We start from the raw sequence: 23,381 nt of genomic DNA on the forward strand, positions 1-23,381 counted from the left end.
AGGATTGAGTCCTTTATTCGGGCCATATCTATCCGTTGAGGCCAACAAAGAGCTAAAATTACTTCAAACAAACAAGTCCCTTAGGACACAATTTTAATTTTTGAAAGAATCTCAGCAAAAAACTAACTACATCAGTATTCGATGCATACAGATTAGCCAGTATAATTAAAGTTTTATTTAAGGTGCTAATCAAGATCTGATATCTGTCAGCTTTATGCAAAATCACTTCCTGCACCTGAAAGGCAGAAGAATAAAATTGGGTAAAGGGGTAGAGGGTCATGGACCTTTCTGAGGTACAACCAAAGCAGTTTTTACATATGTTATTATATAGGTGCTTTGCTACTTCTCTTTAAATTGAGACATATTCAGTAAGGTAACACTGACCAACCCATTTCCCTTTCACTTTAAAACATTCTGCACTCATCAAATGTCTTTCTTGCAAAAACATAATACAGTGTATGATTTTTTAAAATTGGCTTAGATGTGTAACACTTTTTTCCCCCGTTAAATAGAGTGATTGAATCTGCAGATATTCCACAAAATCATCTTATAAATACCATACATCGCAAAGGTATCTAGGCTAAGGGCCTAATCAGATCTTCAGTGTTCACTCCATTTATCCAGATCTTTTTCTCTCCAATCTCAACAAATTAAGGGGTCCTTTTACATAGGCGTGGTAAAAAGTGGCCTGCGGTATTGTAGGTGTGGGTTTTGGGCGCACACAGAATTATTTTTCAGCGCACCTACAAAAAAATGCCTTTGTTAAATTTTTGCCGAAAATGGACGTGCGGCAAAATCAAAATTGCCACACATCCATTTTGGGTCGGAGACCTTACTGCCAGCCATAGACCTAGCGGTAAAGAATTTGGGCGGTAATGACCTGCACGCATCTGCTACGGGCGTCCAAAAATTTAAAAAATATCTAGAGGAAATGCACCAAAAATGAAATTACCGCAAGAGCCACGTGGTAGTCGGGCGGTAAGTCCATTTTGGCATGCATTGGGCATGCTTAGAGCCTTATACAGCTTAGTAAAAGGGGTCCTTAAACCAGCAGAGTAATTTAACCATCAAGATGATGTGGCTTAACAGCTACTTTATGCAGGGGAGGGATGATACAAAGCCACCATTCCCCCTCCTCACAAGTAACAAGTTGTCGTAATAGCACAGCACCATCGTAGAATTAAAAATAAGGACTCTGTTCCTATGGTTGGGGCCCCTGGACCATCCATTTTGGCACAATACTGTGAAAAAATACTTCCTGACATCTTTTCTGAGTCTGAGATTGAAGGGGGGCAGACTCAGAAAAGATGTCAGGAAGTATTTTTTCACGGAGAGGGTGGTGAATGCTTGGAATGCCCTCCCGCGGGAGGTGGTGGCGATGAAAACAGTAACGGAATTCAAACATGCATGGGATGTGCATAAAGGAATCCTGTGCAGAAGGAATGGATCCTCAGAAGCTTAGCTACAATTGGGTGGCAGAGCAGGTGGGGGGAAGAGGGGTTGGTGGTTGGGAGGCGAGGATAGGGGAGGGCAGACTTTTATACGGTCTGTGCCAGAGCCGGTGATGGAAGGCGGGGACAGGTGGTTGGGAGGCAGGAAAAACTGCTGGGCAGACTTATACGGTCTGTGCCCTGAGAAAGACAGGTACAAATCAAGGTAAGGTATACACATGAGTTTATCTTGGGCAGACTGGATGGACCGTGCAGGTCTTTTTCTGCCGTCATCTACTATGTTACTATGTTACTATGATTGTGGGGTCAGACTGTCTGTCTATGAGGACAGTGTCTAGATTGATGGGAGCAGAAATCGAGAGCACACTAAGCATGACAGCATAGATTAATTCTGTGGTAAACAAATCTTTTAGTCAACTTAAAAAAACTTTGTTGTATAGAAAAATATTTTGATGTTTCTGTTTTTAGGCTTATCGTGCAGACTTTATTGTTGTCTATTTTAGATTACTGTAACATAATGTATTAATTGTACTAAATCGGTGTGGAGGAGTGGCCTAGTGGTTAGTGTGGTGGACTTTGGTCTTGGGGAAATGGGTTCAATTCCCACTGCAGGCACAGGCAGCTCCTTGTGACCCTGGGCAAGTCACTTAACCCTCCGTTGCCCCAGTTACAAATAAGTACCTGTATATAATATGTAAGCCACATTGAACCTGCTATGAGTGGGAAAGCACAGGGTACAAATTTAACAACAACCCCCCCCCCCCCCTCTTTTAGAGGGTTACAGGTTGTCCAAAATACAGCTATTTGTTTGATTTTCTCTTTAATTAGGTTTGAGCCTCTATCTATGTATCTTATGACGTTACACTGGCTTCCGGTAGAGGACCAGATCTATTTTAAGTTGGGAATTACCATTTTTAAGATACTGCAGGGAGAGGCACCATTTGAATGTTTTTAGGGGGTAAATCAGATTGGTTTCACGGTCAATGTTTTCTGTCCTTCCCTGCAGTTCAGCAGGTTAAGTATACTAGGGGCCCTTTAACTAAGCTGCATAGGCACCTGCTAACACTAGAGACGCCCATATGGGTGTTTCTAGCATTAGCGCATGCTAAAAACGCTAGCGCACCTACAGCGTGGCTTAGTAAACAGGGCCCAGAGAGCGCAAAAGGGAATCTCTAGGCATATGTAATGTTCTGCAATAACAGAGTCAGCGAGCAGAACCCTCTTCTCTGTGGTGAGGATATGCAGAAAAGTCCATAAATGTACAGATTTCAGCATCTCTGAATGTAATAACATCAATCTTTCTAGTATTTTCTAATAGGAGGTGTTTACCTTGAAATGGTGGAAACTATGGACAAAATTCTATAAATTACTACTACTACTACTACTACTATTTAGCATTTCTATAGCGCTACAAGGCATACGCAGCCTATAAAATCAGCAGCAAAAAAATAAATAGCAGTTAGCGCTATTCTGTAAACGGTGCTTAAAGTTAGGTGCATTTAGCGTCGGGAACCGCAACAATTTATTTATGATTTTCCACTTTAAAGCAAAGCAGGGTACAATCAGACATACATAAAATCAGTAAAAACAATACATTATAACACTATAACAGTCACCCCGTTAAAAATCTTTAACAGACAATTTCCAACTTTTAGAAAAACTTTATTCCAACTAGGTCAGATACTACATTTAGACACAACCATTTAGACCAATGAAACCTTGGTGTACATCCTGGGTGCGGTTCCTCATTGTTCTATAATAACGCACATAATAATGTGAACAACCTCGATCCGCCCATGACCCTTCCCATGGCCGTGCCCTCTTTTCAGTGGTGTGCTGGAGCAGGCTCTCACAGGCTCGCAAGAGCCGGTTGTTAAGTTTTTAAGAATTTTGGGAGCCGGTTGTTAAAGTAGGGCCCTCCATGGCTACTTTAACAACTGGCTTCCAAAATGTGGGCTTGGGCCCCCTGCTGAATTATCTTTTACTTTGCTGGTGGGGATGCTGAGCCCTGCCAGCCAAGTAAATAGACTACTGCTGCTCCCCGCTCCTTGTTTCCAGCTCTGGGCAGCAGGCTGGGACTTCTTGAGCATGTGAGAGAAGTTCCAGCATGCTGCTCAGAGCAAGACGTTGGGAGTGGTGGCTGTCCATTTATTGGCTGTCAGTAAAGGTATGCCTAGCATGCCCGCACGAAGGGAGGGAGGAGAGAGAGGCAAGTGTTGCTCCCCCCTACCCCCCCCCCCCCCCTCGGCCACCCCTGGCCCTTCCAATTGCAGAGCTGGCTACATCCGGAGAAAGAGCCTGTTGTTAAAAATTTACCAGCACACCCCTGCCTCTTTTTTATGCAAGCAAATGTTTATGAAGTCCAATTAGCACCAATAATTGCTTGTTAAGAAGTCAACTATTGGCACTAATTGACTCATTATTCAATTAAATTGTGCATGCCCATATTTGCACGTGCAATGTTTAGCAACTTTTATAGAATTTGGGGTTATATTCACCCAGGGTTTAGATGCAGAAATCCTTCCAGGTGAAAAGCTCTACGGACTTTGTCCAAGCAAATGTTGTTTCCCTTGCATTCTGCTACACACTGATAATTGTATATACTGCAGGTCCAGGACTAGATGAGATTCTGCAACACTTGAAAAACAAATACTGTTCTGTTGCTGTTTTCTAAATCATCCTGCTTATCTTTAATATACTTAGCAAGGGACCCCAAATTACACAGCTTATTTCGCTTCAGTTTGTTCACCAATATTGATTTTCTTTTGAGTGATTATCGTTATCTAAAGATTTGAGATTTGCTTTGACTTCCTTCGCAGCTATAAGAATTTCTTCAAGCAGTTTTTAACAACTTGGTGAAATTGGATCTAGTTATTGAAGCACCCGTAGTTTCTTCTTTTGCTGCAGCCATTACATTAGGCTGGAGTTAGATTTTAGAATGTCTGAATTTGTCCAGGACTGCTGAATAAGTAGCTTTTCCATCCATACAATTGGATATTTATTCCTAAGAACATAAGAATAGCCTTACTAAGTCAGACCAATGGTTCATCTCCTTTTTCCCATAGTCTTAAACTGAAACTCTCTTCTAGAGGCAGAAACATAACGGTAACAACCAAGAGCATTAAAAAGATAGTAGTAGTAGGGCATAAACTTTGTCTTAAAAGAAAGTCACCTTCTGTTCTTGCCTGGAAGTGAGGTAGCAGTGCTACTGACCTGAATTAGGTGTTAATTAAGGTGTGAGGCAGGTAGAATAGCTGCAAAGGTTATTAGGGCAATCTGAATACTGTGTTAGCTTCAAAAGGTCTGTTTGAAGCAGTCCCCTTAGAATCAAAACTATATAGAGAAGGAAGGTCCCAGAAAACTTTCCTTGTGAGAAGCTCTGAGAGAAGAGGACATTTCTTTGGGTAAGTGAACATTTTTGTACTCTGTGCTTTGGTGATTTAAAGGTTGGGGTTTAAAAGATGTAAGTTTATTGATAAAGAAAGTTAGAATTTAAAAAAGCAAACTTTATTAACTTGTCTCCCTACCCCTTTCCCAATGGTTTCTAAAACTTGACCCACAGCATTACCAGGGCATAGTTCATTCTTTAATTGTACCAACTCTCCCCAACTCCCACCCACACCTAGCACATCTCTTCATTTAGGGCCCTGTTTACTAAGCTGCACTAAGGGCATGCTACCATTTTTTGCAAATGTTAAACACTAAAGACACCCTCATGACTAAGTCACAAAAAGGTGTCCTAAATGATCAGATGACCACTGGAAGGATTAAGGTACGACCCCCCTTACTTCCCCAGTGGTCACTGACCCCCTTCCACCCCCCAATGGTGTGAAACAAACAGTACATACCAGCCTCTGTGACAGCTTCAGATGTTATGGCCAGTCTTATTAGAGCAGCAAGTAGGTCCCTGGAGTAGCCTACTGGTTGGTCCAGCGTACTGTAGAGAAGGGAACCCAGGCCAGCATCCTACTCTAACACTTGTGGTGGAAAGTGTGAGCCCTTCAAAACTCACCAAAAACATACTATACCCACATATAGGTGACACCTGCAGCCATAAGAGCTATTATAGTGGTATACAGTTGGGTACAGTAGATTTTTAGTGGGTTTTGGAGGGCTCAACATACAATATAAGGTGGTAACAGTGAGATGTGTACCTGGGACCTTTTATGTGAAGTCCACTACAGTGTCCCTTAGAGTGCCCCACTGTTCTGCTGGGATGTTTGTGTGGATAGTCTACTAAGAATGCTACATCCCCCCCCCCCCCCCACCCCCATACATCCCAATGGTTTGTTTTTGTGTGTCATTCCCTTGGACTGTTTTTTTTTTTTTCAAAAAAACCATCTAGCAAATGGCCATTTTTGAAACAAAAAGATAGACGTTCTTCTGGTTCGCCACCTTATTTTTGGATGTTTTCAGCAAAACATCCAAAATCAGATTTAGACGTCATATCAAAAATGCCTCTCCACATATGTAAAAGAAAATCACTTACTGTTTTCTCTCTCACTATATACTCCGGCTCGGGTTTTGTTATTAATTTTGATTGCAGTTGAATCTCTTCAATATGTTTTTTTTCATCATCCTTTGGTAGAATTTTTGAAATTTCAATAGTCAAATCTTCCTTCTTAAGTGGGTCCTTCTTGATATATTCTTTCGCTTCTGACTTTTCTTCATGTTCTTTCCTCTCTATAATTTCTCGTTTCTGTGCTTCTATTTCTGAAGGTTTTGTGTCTACTAAGGTTGCAGTCTTCCGATCCCAAGTAGGTTTGCTTATCATCTCCTTGAGCTCTGAAAAAGTTCTATCTACCGAAGGTGTTTTAGACAATTTTTTGGCGGTAATTTGGGGACTTCCCTTCTTTGGCTCCTGTTTATCTTTTAATTTCTCCTCAGATCCAAGAAGTAAAGGTGGTGACATCAGAGTTTGAGGTTCTTCTCTAGGTACAGCCTGGATCTGAGCAGCAAGGGACTGTTTTGATGGTGATGCTGAAGACGCTGGCAGTGGAGGTAACATTTTACCCATGTCTCCAAGTTGTCCTGCCAATGCTCTCTCAGTCTGACAGTTCAAGCACAGCCATTCCTTGACCTAAAACATAAGAAGTAGCACATAATTAAAAATGGTGTCCTTAATGTTAGGACAAAATAGTGACTCTCTTATGACACATTATATTTATTTATCTATGTATTTGTTTGCATTTGATAAACCGTGCTTTCAAAGTGATCATCAAAGCAACGAAAAGAACTAGCAATTAATCAGAATGGGGGGGGGGGGGGGGGGGATGAATAAATACTAGGCCACAAACATGTAATTGAGGAATACAGCTGTCATAGGGAAAAAGAGAATTATAAAATAAATTGGCTCAAAATATATCTTCAGATTAAACAGTTTTTTTTTTTTTGTTTTTTTTTTGTTACATTTGTACCCCACACCAAGGCACTTCTCAAATAAGAATTTTTCTAATAGACAAAAGAGGCTGGATATTGGACACAGCTACACATTACATAAAGTTAAGGCCCAGCACCCATGCTTCTGTTTCAAATGTGTCACTGAATATACAAAATGGCGACTGTGTCAACTCTCATAGACATTAATTAAGTCTCTGTCCTACCTGACCTAACTGAGCATTATCTGCCGATGCACTGAATTATTTACTTTTCTAGCTCTCCATATAACTTTGGTACCTGCTCTTGGTTTGACCTAATCTTCACCTTCCAGTCTATGTATAGGTATTCAGTGTAGAATTGGTGATGGCACAGTCCACACATAAAATAATGCGAACAACTGAGGCCAAATCAAAAAAGCTTTAAGGGGTCAGTTTCAGCACTGTCTGAATAAGTCTTGGGTGCACAGAATGTAATGTTATAGCAGGGCAGAGATACACAATTATATAAAGGGAAAATATATGCATAACAACCAGTATAAAATTACTCTCCACAGACTCCTGTCCTTAGGAAAACTTCTTTATTCTAATTACGAAACAGGCTCCATTTTGCAAATTCAATTTTATATGCTTATACTCGTATTTTATAAAGTGAATTCACAAGTACAAACCTTTTCCCTTCTCCCCAGCTCAGGTCAGTGGAAACTCTACACAAACATAGGTTTATGTCCATACACTTCTATGGCAGTATATCAAATCTTATAAATAAACATAAATATAACATGAACACTTAATTCTTTTTAATTTACCCACATTAAGTAGAGGAGTGTGGTAGCCGTGTTAGTCCACTCTTAAGGTTATCAATAGAAATCAAACAAAATAAAACATGGAAAAGAAAATAAGATGATACCTTTTTTATTGGACATAACTTAATACATTTCTTGATTAGCTTTCGAAGAAGGGCAACCTTCGAAAGCTAATCAAGAAATGTATTAAGTTATGTCCAATAAAAAAGGTATCATCTTATTTTCTTTTCCGTGTTTTATTTTGTTTGATTTCTATTGATAATTTACCCACAGAAATGGCTTATAACGTTACCCCTATAACAGGAGAAAATCTTTGTAGGAAATACATCCTTAAATTATTTATTGGATATAGGAATGGAGCTTATCAATTACAGTAATGTGTTTAGAGCCAGGCAACATTAACAACAGATGATCTGAATCTGGGATGAGAATAATTTAAATGCCGGCCACCACGGGCTTTTTATCCCTGGATACCAGCACTGAATAACCACTTTTAAGCAAGTAACTCTCGGCTCAGTCCAAACTCTACCCCCAGACTGCCCCAGCACTAGCAGATAATCAATGTAGGCAGCCCGGTTCTGTACCATGGGCCAAAGTCTATAAATCACATTCAAAAATGAGTTCTGTAAAAGACTAATGTTAAGCACAATTCCATAAAAGGATGCTGCCCTTTCAATATTTATGCCTGCTCCGGTGCCATGTTGGGTGCATTGACCCTATAACTACAGGTGTAACTTTCTGAAATGCCCCTGACCCCCCCTCATGCCCCTCCCATAGCCACGCCCATTTTTAGTTGCACTCTATGGGAGTTAGATGTCCTGTCTTATAGAATAATGCACTGCCAGATGTGCATGCAAATTCTAATGGATGCCAATTAACTGAATAATTGGTTATGAGCACCCAATTATTGGTTATGAGTTCATTATTCAATTAATTTGTACATGCATCTCGGGAGCGTACCCATATTTGTGTGCCATATATAGAATCTGAGGATGTCTGGGTAAGTGTCAATGAAAATGACCTGGTCAGCGGGACATATCCCGATAGAAGCCACTCAATACCTGCTTATAATGTTTGATTGTTCTCCGCCTTGAACTTGATGGCTAAGCAGATTATAAATGCTTAAATTAAATTAAATTTAAATATCAGCCCCTTTGTATTTTGAGGACAATAACCAAAGTCACATTTTACCAATGGAAATGGGTTTTGATGTTATCCATCCTGTATGTGGATAAAAGTATCTGTGTATTTCAGCAAACCACACTCTTAACCACATGCTGCTCAGTTCAGATTCTACAGACCTAACCACTTTGCACAAAGGAGGCGCTAATTTATGCATGCAATTGAATCAAAACAAAATACAGAGATGGTCATTCTTTGGCTACTGGTACAAACTCCACCAATAAAGTAACCACTTTTATTGAGCCCATAATGAGAACTTGAGCTGCTGTAAGAGAAACAGGACCCTTGGTACAGAATTATGTTTATAGACTTTTAGCAGATGCTCGTAATAGGGTTGTATAAAAGAAGATCCGTCTGAGGTTCGGCTGGTGTTTAATACAAGAAGTTCGTAGATGTCTGAATGCTGGCATTGTAAATTATCTGATTGAGTTACATATCTGTGAATCAGGTCATGACTAATCTACGCAATTACATCACGAGTATACATAATAAAAGCGTTAAAACACAACCAGTTATAAAACAAGCATAAATGCTGACATTGAAAACAAATCAAAGATTGTGCATATCTGTATCGAGCTCGTCCAAATGTAAAATCTAGCATTCTTCACTGAGTGGACCTGCAACTAAACCTCCCAGCAGAACACAATGGTCCACTTAGGCCATGAGGAATCAGTATTTCCTTACGATAAAAGGAATCATCCATATTTAAGGGCTTGTGGATCAAATAATGTGTTTTAAATTGCACTGTGATCAGCTGGTACCCAATGCAAAATACCCACACAGGAGTAATCTGATCTCTCAGATCACTATCCATTAAAAGTACGATTCTATAGCTGAGAAACCACATTTATGCCTCAGTTGAGCATGTAAATATATGGACTACAACTGCTTATGTGTGTAATTCTATACTGACCTCTGAAAGTTCCGCAGGGTGTCTAACAGGGGCATTTTCGAAAGAGAAGAGCGCTCATCTTCCGACACAAATCGGGAGATGGGCATCCTTCTCTCAGGATTGCCCAGATCGGCATAATCGAAAGCCGATTTGGGGCGTCTTCAACTGCTTTCTGTTGCGGGGACGACCAAAGTTCCCAGGGGCATGTTGGCAGTGTACCGAAGGAGGGACGGGTGCGTGCTTAACAGATGGGCGTCCTTGGCCGATAATGGAAAAATGAAGGGCGTCCCTGACGAGCATTTGGCTGACTTTACTTGGTCCCTTTTTTTTCAGGACCAAGTCTCGAAAAGGTCCCAAACTGACCAGATGACCACTGGAGGGAATCGGGGATGACCTCCCCTTACTCCCCCCAGTGGTCACCAACCCCCTCCCACCCCCCAAAAAATTAAGAAAACATTTTTTCCAGCCTCTATGCCAGCCTCAAATGTCATACCAAGCTCCATTACAGCAGTATACAAGTCCCTGGAGCAGTTTTTAGTGGATGCAGTGCTCTTCAGGCAGGCGGACCCAAGCCCACCCCCCTACCTGTTACACTTGTGGTGGTAAATGTGAGCCCTCCAAAACCAACCTGAAACCCACTGTACCCACATGTACGTGCTCCCCTTCATCCCTAAGGACTATGGCAGTGGTGTGCAGTTGTGGGGAGTGGGGTTTGGGGGGGCTCAGCATCCAAGGTAAGGGAACTATGCACCTGGGAGCAATTTGTGAAGTCCACTGCAGTGCCCCCAAGGGTGCCCGGTTGGTGTCCTGGCATATCAGGGGACCAGTGCACTACGAATGCTGGCTCCTCCCAAGACCAAATGCCTTGGATTTGGTCGTTTTTGAGATGGGCGTCCTCGGTTTCCATTATCGCCGAAAACCGAGGTCTCCCATCTATAAGGTCGACCATCTCTTAGGTCGATCTAAATGTTGAGATTTGGGCATCCCCGATTGTATTATCGAAACGAAAGATAGACACCCATCTTGTTTCGATAATACGGGATGCCCCGCCCCTTCGCGGGGATCTCCTCAGTGATGGGCACCCTTAGAGATGGTTGTCCCCGTTCGAAAATGCCCCTCCATGCAATATTCTGTAACACAGTAGATGATGGCACATAAAGCCCTGTCTGCCCAACAAGGTAAACTCAGTATAAGGTATGATGTGATACTTCATATGTACATTTTATCTTGATTTGTCCTTAGCAAGCCAAAAACACAAAACAGGTAGTAACCTCTCGGGAGCAGCGGGGGTGTTGTGGTCGCGGTGGCTGGTGACAGAGCGGTGTTAAGCACTGCTAATTTGCAGTGAAACTGGAGCTCTGCTGGGCGTTTGTATTTTTGCTGTGAGTTGTACACACGCTTTACCTTTTTTTCCATTTCTATGAGCTGTTTCACAGACTCCTGATGCAGGTCCTATAGCCGAAACACGGCCTGTATCGAGTCATGTGAAGATTTACAATACAAGATTTTGAAACTCCCTTTGTCGTCCCCACTGTTTTGTTTGTCTTGTAAACTACTTTGGGCGGGGGTTTTGTTTAATGATCAAGGGAGTAATACATTGAAATAAATAAAGAAAGAAAAATTAGTCAACTGGGTACTTTTGAAATGGGAACCAGTGTTCATGTTCATATGGGAGAGAAGTAAAAAGCTGAATTTAGTATGAGTTTATCTTGTTGGGCAGACTGGATGGACCGTTCAGGTCTTTATCTGCCGTCATTTACTACGTTACTATGTATAGACTTGCCAGGTAATAATCCAGTGCTTGATCTGACAACAAAACGCAAATTGCGAATGTGATATTCAACAAAGATACGTTTCCCTACTTGTCCTCAATTTGAGTTGCCGCAAGAAACTGAGATTAGGAACAGTAATTGTCTCCATGTCACAGAGGTGTAGGAGGAAAGGAGGGAACTGTGTTGATAATTGCCAGCCAGCTTCCACTGGATGTAAATAGACAGTAGATTCTGTACTAATTACCTGTTTTCTGGAAACAAATATGTGTACAAAGTTTCACCGGAGAGAAAGAAAGATTTGCAGCATATTATCCCTCCCCTCTTCCCCCCACCCCCTCACGACACACACAGTCTTCGATACTCATTCTTTCATGTTTTAGATTTATATTCCTGATTTCCTGACGGTCACCCTAATATTGTATTCATTAAAATGGTCAGAAAGAGTAATAAGACAATATGAATATAAAAACACTGTATTGCAGTAAACATCGCGATATGGATATGCAATAGGTTGGGAGGTACAGACTACAGTGCTAGGACACGACAAAGGTATCAACTGGCTATTTGGTGTAAGCGTATTATTATCATTTCGGGGGTGAGAGGGCATGAGTTTCGGTCCCAAGAGCCCTCCCTTTGATATATTGGTGTTAATTGCCACAACTGAGTATGACACACCTAGTGCAGCAGTATAGATAACTTCTGTCTGGTTAAATAGGAAGAGAAGTACAGTATGTAAATCTACCCAACCTGATCCCACCAAATTCTCTCTCATATAACGTGCAAAAGTACTTTATATACTAGAATGAAGCCTATCCAATGCCGAGGGTAGATGAGCTTATTGAGTGACTGAGAGGAGCCCAATTCATCTCAACCTTGGACCTGATCAAGTGATATTGGCAGGTACCTCTTACCCCAGCTGCCAAGGAGAAGACAGCTTTTTCAACACCTCAGAGTTTGTCCCAGTTCACAGTGTTGCTATTTGGCCTTCATGGAGCTCCTGCTACTTTCCAGCACCTCATGGACTGCCTACTGAATTCATGGCGAATACGCAGCTGCCTACTTAGATGACATGGAGGCATATTTTCATAGCACTTAGCCTTCCCAAAGTTCCATAGGTTTCTATGGAACTTTGGAAGGTTAAGTGCTTTGAAAATATGCCATTGTGATCTACAGTAAGGAGGACCCTTCTCATCCAGGTAGAAGCAGTATAGATAGTCTACACACCACTGGGCTAACATTAAATCCTAAAAAGTGCTTCTTGGGAGGACAAGAAGTCCAGTACCTGGGGTACTCATTCAGGAAAGGAAAGGTGAGACTCCAGATCCAGAAAGTAGAGGCAATCACCCAGATGCCAGTACCCCAAATGAAAAAACAAGTACAAGCCTTCCTCGCACTCGTTGGTTAATTCCTGGTTACTTACTGCACATGTTTTAATTTGCTTCTTGAAGTTATTGTAATTTGTGATATATTCTGTACATTATTATGTTTTATTCACTTATTGTTTGTTTGTAAGCCATATTGAACTTGAGTGTATTTTGGGCTAATGTGGGGTATAAATGTCATGAATAAATAAATAATCACCCTCACAGAGTATAATAACTATGAAAGGGAAAATGCGGACTCCACCCATAATTAGAATTCTTTCAGGATGAAAAGGACTTAAATAGGGGCAATTATTTTCAAAGGCTTAAAACACCTCTTTCACAGAAAACTGTTAAAACTCCACTCGAGTTCAATTTCAACTGGATCCACCCAAAGTCAAATGCAAATTGCTGATAAGGAAAGCAAAGAGGGACTTTGAAAAAAAGATTGTGTTGGAGGCAAAAATACATACTAAAATATTTAGGTATATTAAAAGCAAGAAGCCAGCATAAGAATCAGCTTGACCATTAGATGACTGAGGGGGTAAAAGGGGCAGTCAGGAAAGACAAAGCCATAGTGAAGGGATTAAATGAATTCATTGCTTTGGTCTTCACTGAGGAAAATTTTGGAGAGATACCAGTGCCAGAAATGGTATTCAAAGCCGATGAGTCAGAAAAACGGAATGAAATCTTTATAAACCTGGAGGATGTAATAGTGCAATTTGACAAACTGAAGAGTAGAAAATCACCTGGACTGGATGGTATTCAGCCCAGAGTACTGATAGAACTGTAAAGTGAACTTGCGGAGCTATTGTTAGTAATATGTAATTTATCCTTAAAATCGAGCGTGGTACTGTAAGACTGGAGGGTGGCCAATGTTATGCCGATTTTTAAAACAACGTTCCAGAGGAGATCCGGGAAATTATAGACCGGTGAACCTGACGTCAGTGCTGGGCAAAATGGTAGAGACTATTATAAAGAAAAAAATTACAGAGCATATTCAAAAGCATGGATTAATGAGACAAAGTCAACATGGATTTAGTGAAGGCAAATCTTGTCTCACCAATCTATTACATTTCTTTCAAGTGGTGAACAAACATGTGGATAAAGGTGAGCCAGTCGATATTGTGTATCTGGATTTTCAAAAGGCATTTGACAAAGTACTTCATGAAAGACTCCAGAGGAAATTGGAGAGTCGTGGGATAGGAGGTAGTGTTCTATTGTGGATTAAAAACTAGTTAAAAGATAGAAAACAGAAAGCAGGGTTAAATGGTCAGTATTCTCAATGGAGAAGGCGTTCCCCGGGGGTCTGTGCTGGGAATGCTGCTTTTTAACATATTTACAAATGATCTAGAGATGTGAGTAACTGCCTCTATTATATGCAAATCTCCTTCATGCATATTCATTGTGGATATCCTGAAAACCTGACTGGCAAGGGGTACTCCAGGACCGGACTTTGGAAACACTGTTGTAGTGTATGGACATCCCCTGGTATTTGATCAACTATGACCCAACTGTAGGTCAAATCGCATAGAGCTGAGAGGTCTCCTGAGCCTTGGTATGGTGACTTACCTAGGAAGATCTTACTCCAATTTATGTGCAGCCATGAACTTAGGGCAGTCTCATCTACGAGGGAGTGATATTGGGAATTCAGAAAACCCTAAGTGACGGAAGAGATGGATTCTGAATTATTACAGAGATAGATGCTGAATTGATTAGCAAGATGAATATTAAACTTCATGTGAGAGAAGGTTGTTTGGATGGATGCTGAGCTTCAGTGAGAGAAGAACGTTGGGCTTCAGCTAAAAAGAGGATGATTTCCAGAGAGAGAGAGAGAGAGAGAGAGAGAGAGAGAGAGAGAGAGAGAGAGAGAGGCTGTGAACTGCTTGATCTCTGAGGCCAATATGGAGAATAATTAACTGCAGGGAGAAAACTTACTATGCATCCAGTTTCTCCTTTCTGGGTAGTCAACTTTGGAATGCTCTCCCAAGACCCATCCGAGCTATTAATAACTATTTACCTTTCAGGAAAATGTTAAAGTCCCATTTTTTCAAGCAAGTTTACCCTAATGGACCAGCTTAATTCCACCAGATCACCTACGATACTCCTGCTAAGACGTCAACGCTTACTCTGACCCCAATGTTATACTCAATCTCTCATCTTCTTCCCTCCATCCTTTACCATTTCCCTCCCATTCTCCTTCCCTTTCACCTATCATATCCTTGTCTACCTTCCCTATCCTAGTTCATTACGTTCTTTTCACATGTCCTTTGTAATGCCTTTCATAATGTAAGTAGTTATGATCATCACAATTTATAATACTGTTCCTACATTTCCTTGTTTTTACTGTATTCTTTACCATGTAAGATGCTTTCTTTTACTATCCAGCTTATAATCAAAATAGAAAAACGCCTATATTGTGACCCAAATCGGGAGATAGACGTTTATCTCACAAAACCGAATAAAGCGGTATAATCGAAAGCCGAATTTGGACGTTTTCAACTGCACTCCGTCGCGGATGCGGACAAAGTTGATGGAGGCGTGTCGAAGGCGTGGTGAAGGCAGAACTGGGGCGTGGTTATCGGGCGATCAGAGATGGGCGCCTTTCGCCGATAATGGAAAAAAAATATGCGTTTTTAGCGAGAATTTAGGGCACTTTTCCTGGACCCTGTTTTTGCACGAATAAGGCCCCAAAAAGTGCCCTAAATGACCAGATGACCACTGGAGGGAATCGGGGATGGCCTCCCCTGGCTCCCCCAGTGGTCACTAACCCCCTCCCACCACAAAATATGCCGTTTCACAACTTTTTATGTTCACCCTCAAATGTCATACCCACCTCCCTGGCAGCAGTATGCAGGTCACTGGAGCAGTTATTAGGGGGTGCAGTGGACTTCAGGCAAGTGGACCCAGGCCCATCCCCCCCACCTGTTACACTTGTGCTACCCCTTAGGGCTATAGTAATGGTGTAGACTTGTGGGCAGTGGGTTTTGAGGGGGATTTGGGGGGCTCAACACACAAGGGAAGGGTGCTATGCACCTGGGAGCTCTTTTACCTTTTTTTTTATTTTTGTAAAAGTGCCCCCTAGGGTGCACGGTTGGTATCCTGGCATGTGAGGGGGACCAGTGCACTACGACTCCTGGCCCCTCCCACGAACAAATGCCTTGGATTTATTCGTTTTTGAGCTGGGCGCTTTCATTTTCCATTATCACTGAAAAACAAAAACGCCCAGCTCACAAATTGTCGAATAAAACATGGACATCTATTTTTTTCGAAAATACGGTTCGGTACGCCCCTTTACGGACCCGTACTCAGAGATAAACGCCCATGGAGATAGACGTTTTCGTTCAATTATGCCCCTCCACGTAAGCCGCACTGGACCTGCTGTATGTGCGAAAGAGCGGGGTACAAATGTAATAAATAAATAAAGATGTACATTTGTGCTTTGTCCTCTGCACACTATCGGGGCTGGATCTGAGGTTCTACAGTGTAAAAACACATAGATGCTTTTTTATAACTGGACAACATCTGCTACAGGGACCTTAATGACAGAGCAAAAGATATGACAATAAAACAAGATCCGTGTACAAAACAGCAGGGAAATGGGCAGTGTGCATTGGCCGTAACAATTATTTTCAGCTGACATTTTCTCTGTTTTTTAAGTTTGGCTTGTAGATTTCTTTCACAGGGCCATAGTTATTAGAGAAGGCTGCATGATGCATTTCCACCATAAGCTCCTTCATGGTACATTTCTTCAAGGCTCAACTGAAATCATCTTTATTGCTGGCCTGCTCGACAAGAAGGCCATAATTCAGTATTTACTTTGAGAATCAGTAGATAATAACCCTGCTAATAATCATATATCTGACGACCACATCACCATGTGACCCACTAGTTACCATGGCATCACCCTTCCCATGTTCTTTCAAGCAGCTTCCATATTAGTTAACTGAAACCCTTGCCATTTATATCCAACATGATAAATGAGGGCTGCGGTCCAGGTTAATTAAACTATTTGACCTCCTGAAATGCGTCTTTTTTATTCTGATTTTGTTCTGTGTAAAACCCATCATTTGCCTCCTTTAAAAAGTGGATCAAAGTGCATTTATCTTCTAATTTATACACTCAAATTTCAACTAATGTATTTCATGTTAGCCCGAGCACTAAATGTTTTGCAGCTTCTGAAAATCTAATGCATACATATCAAACTGAATATGCTTAATGCTGTTTTCCTAATGGCTTTGTCTCTAAGCTTTTAACCTAATAAATAAAAACATCAAATATGTAATTCTGGGTCAGATCAAAAAGATCTATTAAGCCCAGCATCCTGTCTCCAGAAGTTTAAATCCGTAATTTGATGATGGAACTCCTGTCAAGGGGTTGTTTACTGTATATGGTGCCCGTGCAAATTGTTTTACATTGGCCACATGACTGGAAAAATCAAAACCCGTATTGGGGAGCATGTGAGTAATATTCGCACATGCAAAGTGGAGGCTCCCTTGTCAGGACATTGGCTGGCAGGAGTTCCATCATCAAATTACGGATTTAAACTATACTGTGCTCCTCCACATTGAACTGCAAAGAGGGGGTAATTTGAGCAAAAAATTATTCAGAAGGAACAACGTTTTATTTTTATGTGGGACACAGTCCACCCTCGTGGGTTGAATAGAGAGGTTGAGTGGTTAAGACTGAGGGAGGTTTCTAACAGAGATGTATAAAAAAACTTTTTAACGAGACCTTTTGCTTTAAGAGAAGGTAGTTATCAGCTGTTGAAGCCTGACCTATGAATGAGCCAGCAGAGGAGCTCGCATAGGTATTCAAACAGAGCGTTGCACTCTGACGTCACATGCTTTGAATTGTGAGAAGGAGGATTCCAGACGCGAACCCGCTCGGGGTTTTGTGTCCAATATTGATTTTTCATCACATTTTGTCTTGTAAGTAATTAGGTTTCTAGACTATTTCATGCAGTATTAAAGTATACTCTAGTACGTGTGTAAGAGATGTTAGTTAATTAACTTTTTATGCTTGCAGTTTCCCTTTCTGAGGAAGGCATTCAAAACTTGGCCAGAGTTAAAGGGAATCTTGATTGAGTTGGCGAGAATGATGAAGATGAATAGATTAACAGTGAAGTTTTGAACCACATGCACGGGCATGTTTGTGTCCTCAACGGAAGTGACCATAATATACTATGCTATTGTTTTGTTTCACTTCATCTGGGTCATATATATGTGGGTATTTATAGAACTTATAGCATTAATCATTATACACCTCCCTATGTTTTGGTATTTGCCTGCTGCAGTTGCATTAATTTGCATATGTGTTAACGTGGGGTTCTAGATCAGTAAGGTGGAGTAACACATGCATATATTTATGATTAAGCATTTATAAATGCTACGTTTGTGATGTATTTAGACTCATATATTACAAACTGTCAGCTGGTCTAGATGTATGTACATACACTATAAGGAGGCGGAACATTTAATGTGCTATGATGGTTCCATCTGTGACACTACCACATTCTTCTTGGGGATATAATGGTTGTAATGGGTACGGACTGAGCACATTTATAACACATTTATAAATTAAAGTTTTTTGTAGAAATGTTAGCGGTGACTATTATTCCAGTTTCTATGGAATATAGTATCGCTCTAAGATATAGTAGTTAAAATTGTTTTGACTTAGGTAGTACATAATAGTTCTTTTATATATATATATATATATATATATATATATATATATATGTATTTTTTTTAATTAACATTTAATGCCAAGAAGTGCAGGGTGATGTGCTTGGGGTGCAGAAATCCAAAAGATACACCAGACAGGAAAGGAGAGATTGGTAAGCTTGACTCAAGAAAGGGACCTGGGGGTGATGGTGTCCGAGGATCTCAAGGTGATGAAAAAATGTGACAAGTTTGTGGCTGTGGCCAGAATGATGCTAGGCTGCACAGAGAGGGGTATAACCAGCAGAAGAAAGGAGGTGTTGATGTTCCTGTACAAGTCATGCGTGAGGCCCCACTTGGAGTATTGTGTCCAGTTTTGGAGACCATATCTTGCTAAGAATGTAAAAAGACTTGAAGCGGTTCAGAGAAAAGTGATAAAAATGATATGGGGGTTATGTACAAAACAAATCGGAGAAAGTTTTTCTTTACTCAGCGCGTACTTAGACTATGGAACTCATTGCCGGAGAAGGTAGTAACGGCAGCTGGCCTTGCTGAGTTTAAAGGGGGTCTGGACAGATTTCTGAAGGAAAAGTCCATTGATCGTTATTAAATGTAGGGTTTTTTGCCAGGTTCTTGGGGCCTGGATTGGCCACTGTCGGAGACAGAGTGCTGGGCTTGATGGACCTTTGGTCTTTTCCCAGCGTGGCAGTGCTTATGTGCTTATGTATGAGGAGAGACTTGCTGACCTGAACATGTATACCCTGGAGGAAAGGAGAAACTGGGGTGATATGATATAAATGCTCAAATATTTGAAAGGTATAAATTTGCAGACAAACATTTTGCAGAGGTGGGAAGGTGGTAGAACTAGAGGACATGAGCTGAGGTTGAAAGGGGGATGACTCAGGAATAATGTCAGGAAGTATTTCTTCACTGAGAGGTTGGAAGGTACCTGGAATGCCCTTCCGCAGGAAGTGGTGGAGATGAAAATGGTAACGGGATTCAAACATGCGTGGGATAAACACAAAGAAATCCTGATTGGAAGAAATGGATCCAAAGAAGCTTACTGGAGATTAGGTAACAACACCGCTAATTCGGAAGCAAAGCCAGTGCTGGGCAAGACTTCTAAGGTCTCTGCCCTGATTGTGGCTGAATAAATTTGGATGGGCTGTAGTGGAGCTTTTCAGGGGCTTCGACAACTTCAAAAAATGTAGAACATGGACAGTGTAGGCAGACTTCTATAGTCTATGCCCTGAAACCGGCAAAGACAAATCAAGATCAGGTATATATATTAAGTATTGCATTATAAACTCACTACATATGGTGTTTTATGGGGCAGACCAGATGGACCATACATCTGACGTAATGTTCCCGAGTTTAATGTTTTCATAACAGTTTCTCTATCCCATTAGTGTTTACTGATGTCTCAAATTTACATATCTACTTGTGCAACACCGGATCCAGGTGGATGAGTAATTTAAAGTTTGTTAGAGCTACAGGAGTATTTGTATTTCTTTCCACATGTTAATGGGATACTTTCTTCCTAATTACAAAGAATTCACTCATCCCCCCTGCCTGTAAAATGATGAACTCTTTATATCCTCTGCAAAACCTCCCTGAATATCAATGACAGACAATACCAGGTCTGCGTGATAACCAGGTAAAAACTGTCGCAGTCACTGGACACATTCCTGCAAATCTCTAGTAGGTTGTGTTAAGCAATGAGAGGAGGCAAGAGAGGGGTATGGAGAAACGAAATGGCAGGTGCTGTGGTCCCCCCGAATAAATGCCTTCATTGAGCAGGAATTGTGCTCCACAGATGAAAGACATTCCCCAAAGGGATTTTTCATTCTGTAAGATTCTTTCTGACAAACGTTCTTGATACTTCTATAGACTTTGTTATTTCTCTAGTAGAGGAGTGTGGTAGCCGTGTTAGTCCACTCTTAAAGGTAATCAATAGAAATCAAACAAAATAAAACATGGAAAAGAAAATAAGATGATACCTTTTTTATTGGACATAACTTAATACATTTCTTGATTAGCTTTCGAAGATTGCCCTTAAGTTATGTCCAATAAAAAAGGTATCATCTTATTTTCTTTTCCATGTTTTATTTCTCTAGCAAATTCCATAAACTATAGAATATTGTGTTATACAAATGGTTTCAACATAAACCTTTTGTTTCTAATGTGCTATGGTTAGACAAAGAGATTTACTTTTCAAATCCAGGGACATGGTTCCCGTAAAGCTCTGAAAACTTATTATTTTGACCAAACAGCCTTTGATATGTAACACTCCATTTTAGTAGGAAGAGACAACACAGGTGCTCAGAGTACATTAGACTGTTGTAACATTAGATAACTATCATTAGATAACTATGTGTGACTGTTGGGAGTGACTGCCTATGTTATTATCTTCGGTACGGAAGTTTTGTTTATTCTGTCCTATCATTCAATGGAATTCCTATCTTAAATTAATCTGTGTGTTATTGTACAATTTCTGACTTGTAAACCATTCTGGCTTGCTATGCGATAAGTGACGGTATAGTAAATAAATAAACGATAAATGAAAAAACCTTTCAGATGCATGTAAGAAAATCACTTTCATAGCTTATGCTCTGTAGGGTTAGTAATACTGCACATCTTGAACTCCTGAAACAAAATCTGTGCAAAATAATACCCAGAAAGCTAAAGAATAAATCTTCTCTTTCAAACTCCTGCTGGTTTCTGTCTGCTGCAGTTCAATCATTAAACTACTGACTGGACTGGGAGCTTAAATGATCTATTTTCAGGTCTCAGTGCAACAAGACTGTTGTTTCCTGACGCAGCAATAAACCAAGAGATGGTGAAATTTGTCTGAGATGATGTCGGTGGCACAGATCCTGCCTGGAGGCTGGAAGATGAACTACCTGACCTTCTGTCATAGTTTTCTGTTCTAGGTTTCTGTAATGTTACAAAATAAACTCAGAGGCTGACTTGTAAGTGTAGCAGGGTGCCGTAAACGTGGGTTAGAAGAGATTCCTAGCACGGTGCTCCGATGAATCCCCAGGGATACATGTCACTACAGTTGCATGCTAATTTGAATTCGGCAGGAGTTTTCACAGACAAAATGGTAGTCAAGCTAGTAATGTGCATTAAATAAATAACTACCTCAGACCTCTTTCTGAGAAGGCCACTTTCACAGGGCCAGTGCAAAAGTATTCAGTGCCTTAAGCAAATCTTAAATTCTTAACCCCTCCCTTCAATTACTTTTCAGGGGCAGACTGAGAGTGGTCTGGGTCCCCAGCACTGAGGATGATCTGGGCTCCCTGCCCGGCTGCTGCCCGACACCCCACCTATCACCACATTGCTATCCCCTACTGCTGCAGCCGACGCCCCTTGGGCCTACCTGAAGCTCCTGGTGGTCTGTGGGGGGTACTGGGAGCAGAAGTGAAGCCTTCTCGCTCCTGCCCCTCTCTGCGGGTCTTTACAAATGATTATTGGCCTAAATTAACCCACTTAGCTATAGGGTTGCTGGGACTGAATGCTGCTGGTACCAGCATAACTCTGGGCTCCTCCCTAACGCCACCTCCACTACTGCCCCAACCTGCCACTTCTTTTGGTGGTCAGAAGTGATATTCAGTGGAACTGCCCATTTTAATGCCATTGATTATCAGGGCTAGGCAGTGACAGGGGCCCTCTCCCCTCTGCAGAAATCACTTTCAATATTGGCCAGTTCGTCTTCTTCACATCAGGGTGAAGGCGTATTTTGAGACTGTGTTCCTTGATCCTGATAATCAGATGTCTCAGTTCACCTTCTTATTTTATCATCCCCACCTTAGTAATTCCCTTATCCCTTGTTTGTCCTGTTTGTCTGTCCTAATTAGATTGTAAGCTCTGTCAAGCAGGGACTGTCTCTTCATGTTCAAGTGTACAGCGCTGCGTACGTCTAATAGCGCTATAGAAATGATAAGTAGTAGTAGTCTGTAGGATTCCGGAATCTTTGCTAGTGTTTGAGATTCTGCACGGAATCTTGCTATGCTTTGGGATTCTAGAATCTTGCTACTCTTTGTCCTTATCACCCTTATTAGATTGTAAGCTCTGTCGAGCAGGGACTGTCTCTTCATGTTTAAGTGTACAGCATTGCGTACGTCTAATAGCGCTATAGAAATGATAAGTAGTAGTAGTCTGTAGGATTCCGGAATCTTTGCTAGTGTTTGAGATTCTGCACGGAATCTTGCTATTCTTTGGGATTCTAGAATCTTGCTACTCTTTATCCTTATCCCTTATTTGTCCTGTTTGTCCTTATTAGATTGTAAGCTCTGTCGAGCAGGGACTGTCTCTTCATGTTCAAGTGTACAGCGCTGCGTATGTCTAATAGCGCTACGTAGTAGTACCTTCATTTTCAGCTACTACCATTGGCATAGTGAACGCTGTTGATGAGTCTTCTATCAACTTTCACACCTCAGGGTTCTTCCTACAGTCCTGCTTTTCTGAAAATTTATTCTGCGTATAGACTGAAAAGGTAAGGGGAAAGTGTGCAGCCTTGTCATGCACCTTGGCTGATATTCGGTCATTTTCTTTCTCCTTGTTCTTTTGATCTTCTTGATCAATGTAACAGTTGTACATGAGTACTATCAGAAGTTGAGGTATACTCATGTTTCTTAATGTGACCTAGAATTTTTCATGATTTATGCAAAGTACTTGTTGTATCAATGAAACACATGTACATATCCTGTTGTTATCCCTTTGCATAGTCCACATTAAAAGTAATCTGCTATTTAGACACACAGTTCTCCAGTCTCACAAGGTTCGCCTACAACTCCACAAAGATCTACCCCTAATCTAACAAATGGAATCAGTGCGCTGCCATCTTCAGACTGTAAAATATGAACTGCACTCACACTTT

At 41.1% G+C, this 23,381-nt stretch overlaps 1 protein-coding gene across 1 annotated transcript in view; it reads right to left on the minus strand.

Moving 5' to 3' along the window:
- PCLO (piccolo presynaptic cytomatrix protein) overlaps positions 1-23,381 on the minus strand; it is a 371,777-nt gene that overhangs the window by 221,640 nt on the left and 126,756 nt on the right. Inside the window, exon 5 of the mRNA XM_030216678.1 lies at positions 5,941-6,531. Coding sequence (XP_030072538.1) covers positions 5,941-6,531 — 591 coding nt within the window. The remainder of the gene's footprint in view (positions 1-5,940; positions 6,532-23,381) is intronic.

The sequence above is a fragment of the Microcaecilia unicolor genome, chromosome 10, assembly GCF_901765095.1.
Source record: "Microcaecilia unicolor chromosome 10, aMicUni1.1, whole genome shotgun sequence".
Lineage (NCBI taxonomy): Eukaryota > Metazoa > Chordata > Amphibia > Gymnophiona > Siphonopidae > Microcaecilia > Microcaecilia unicolor.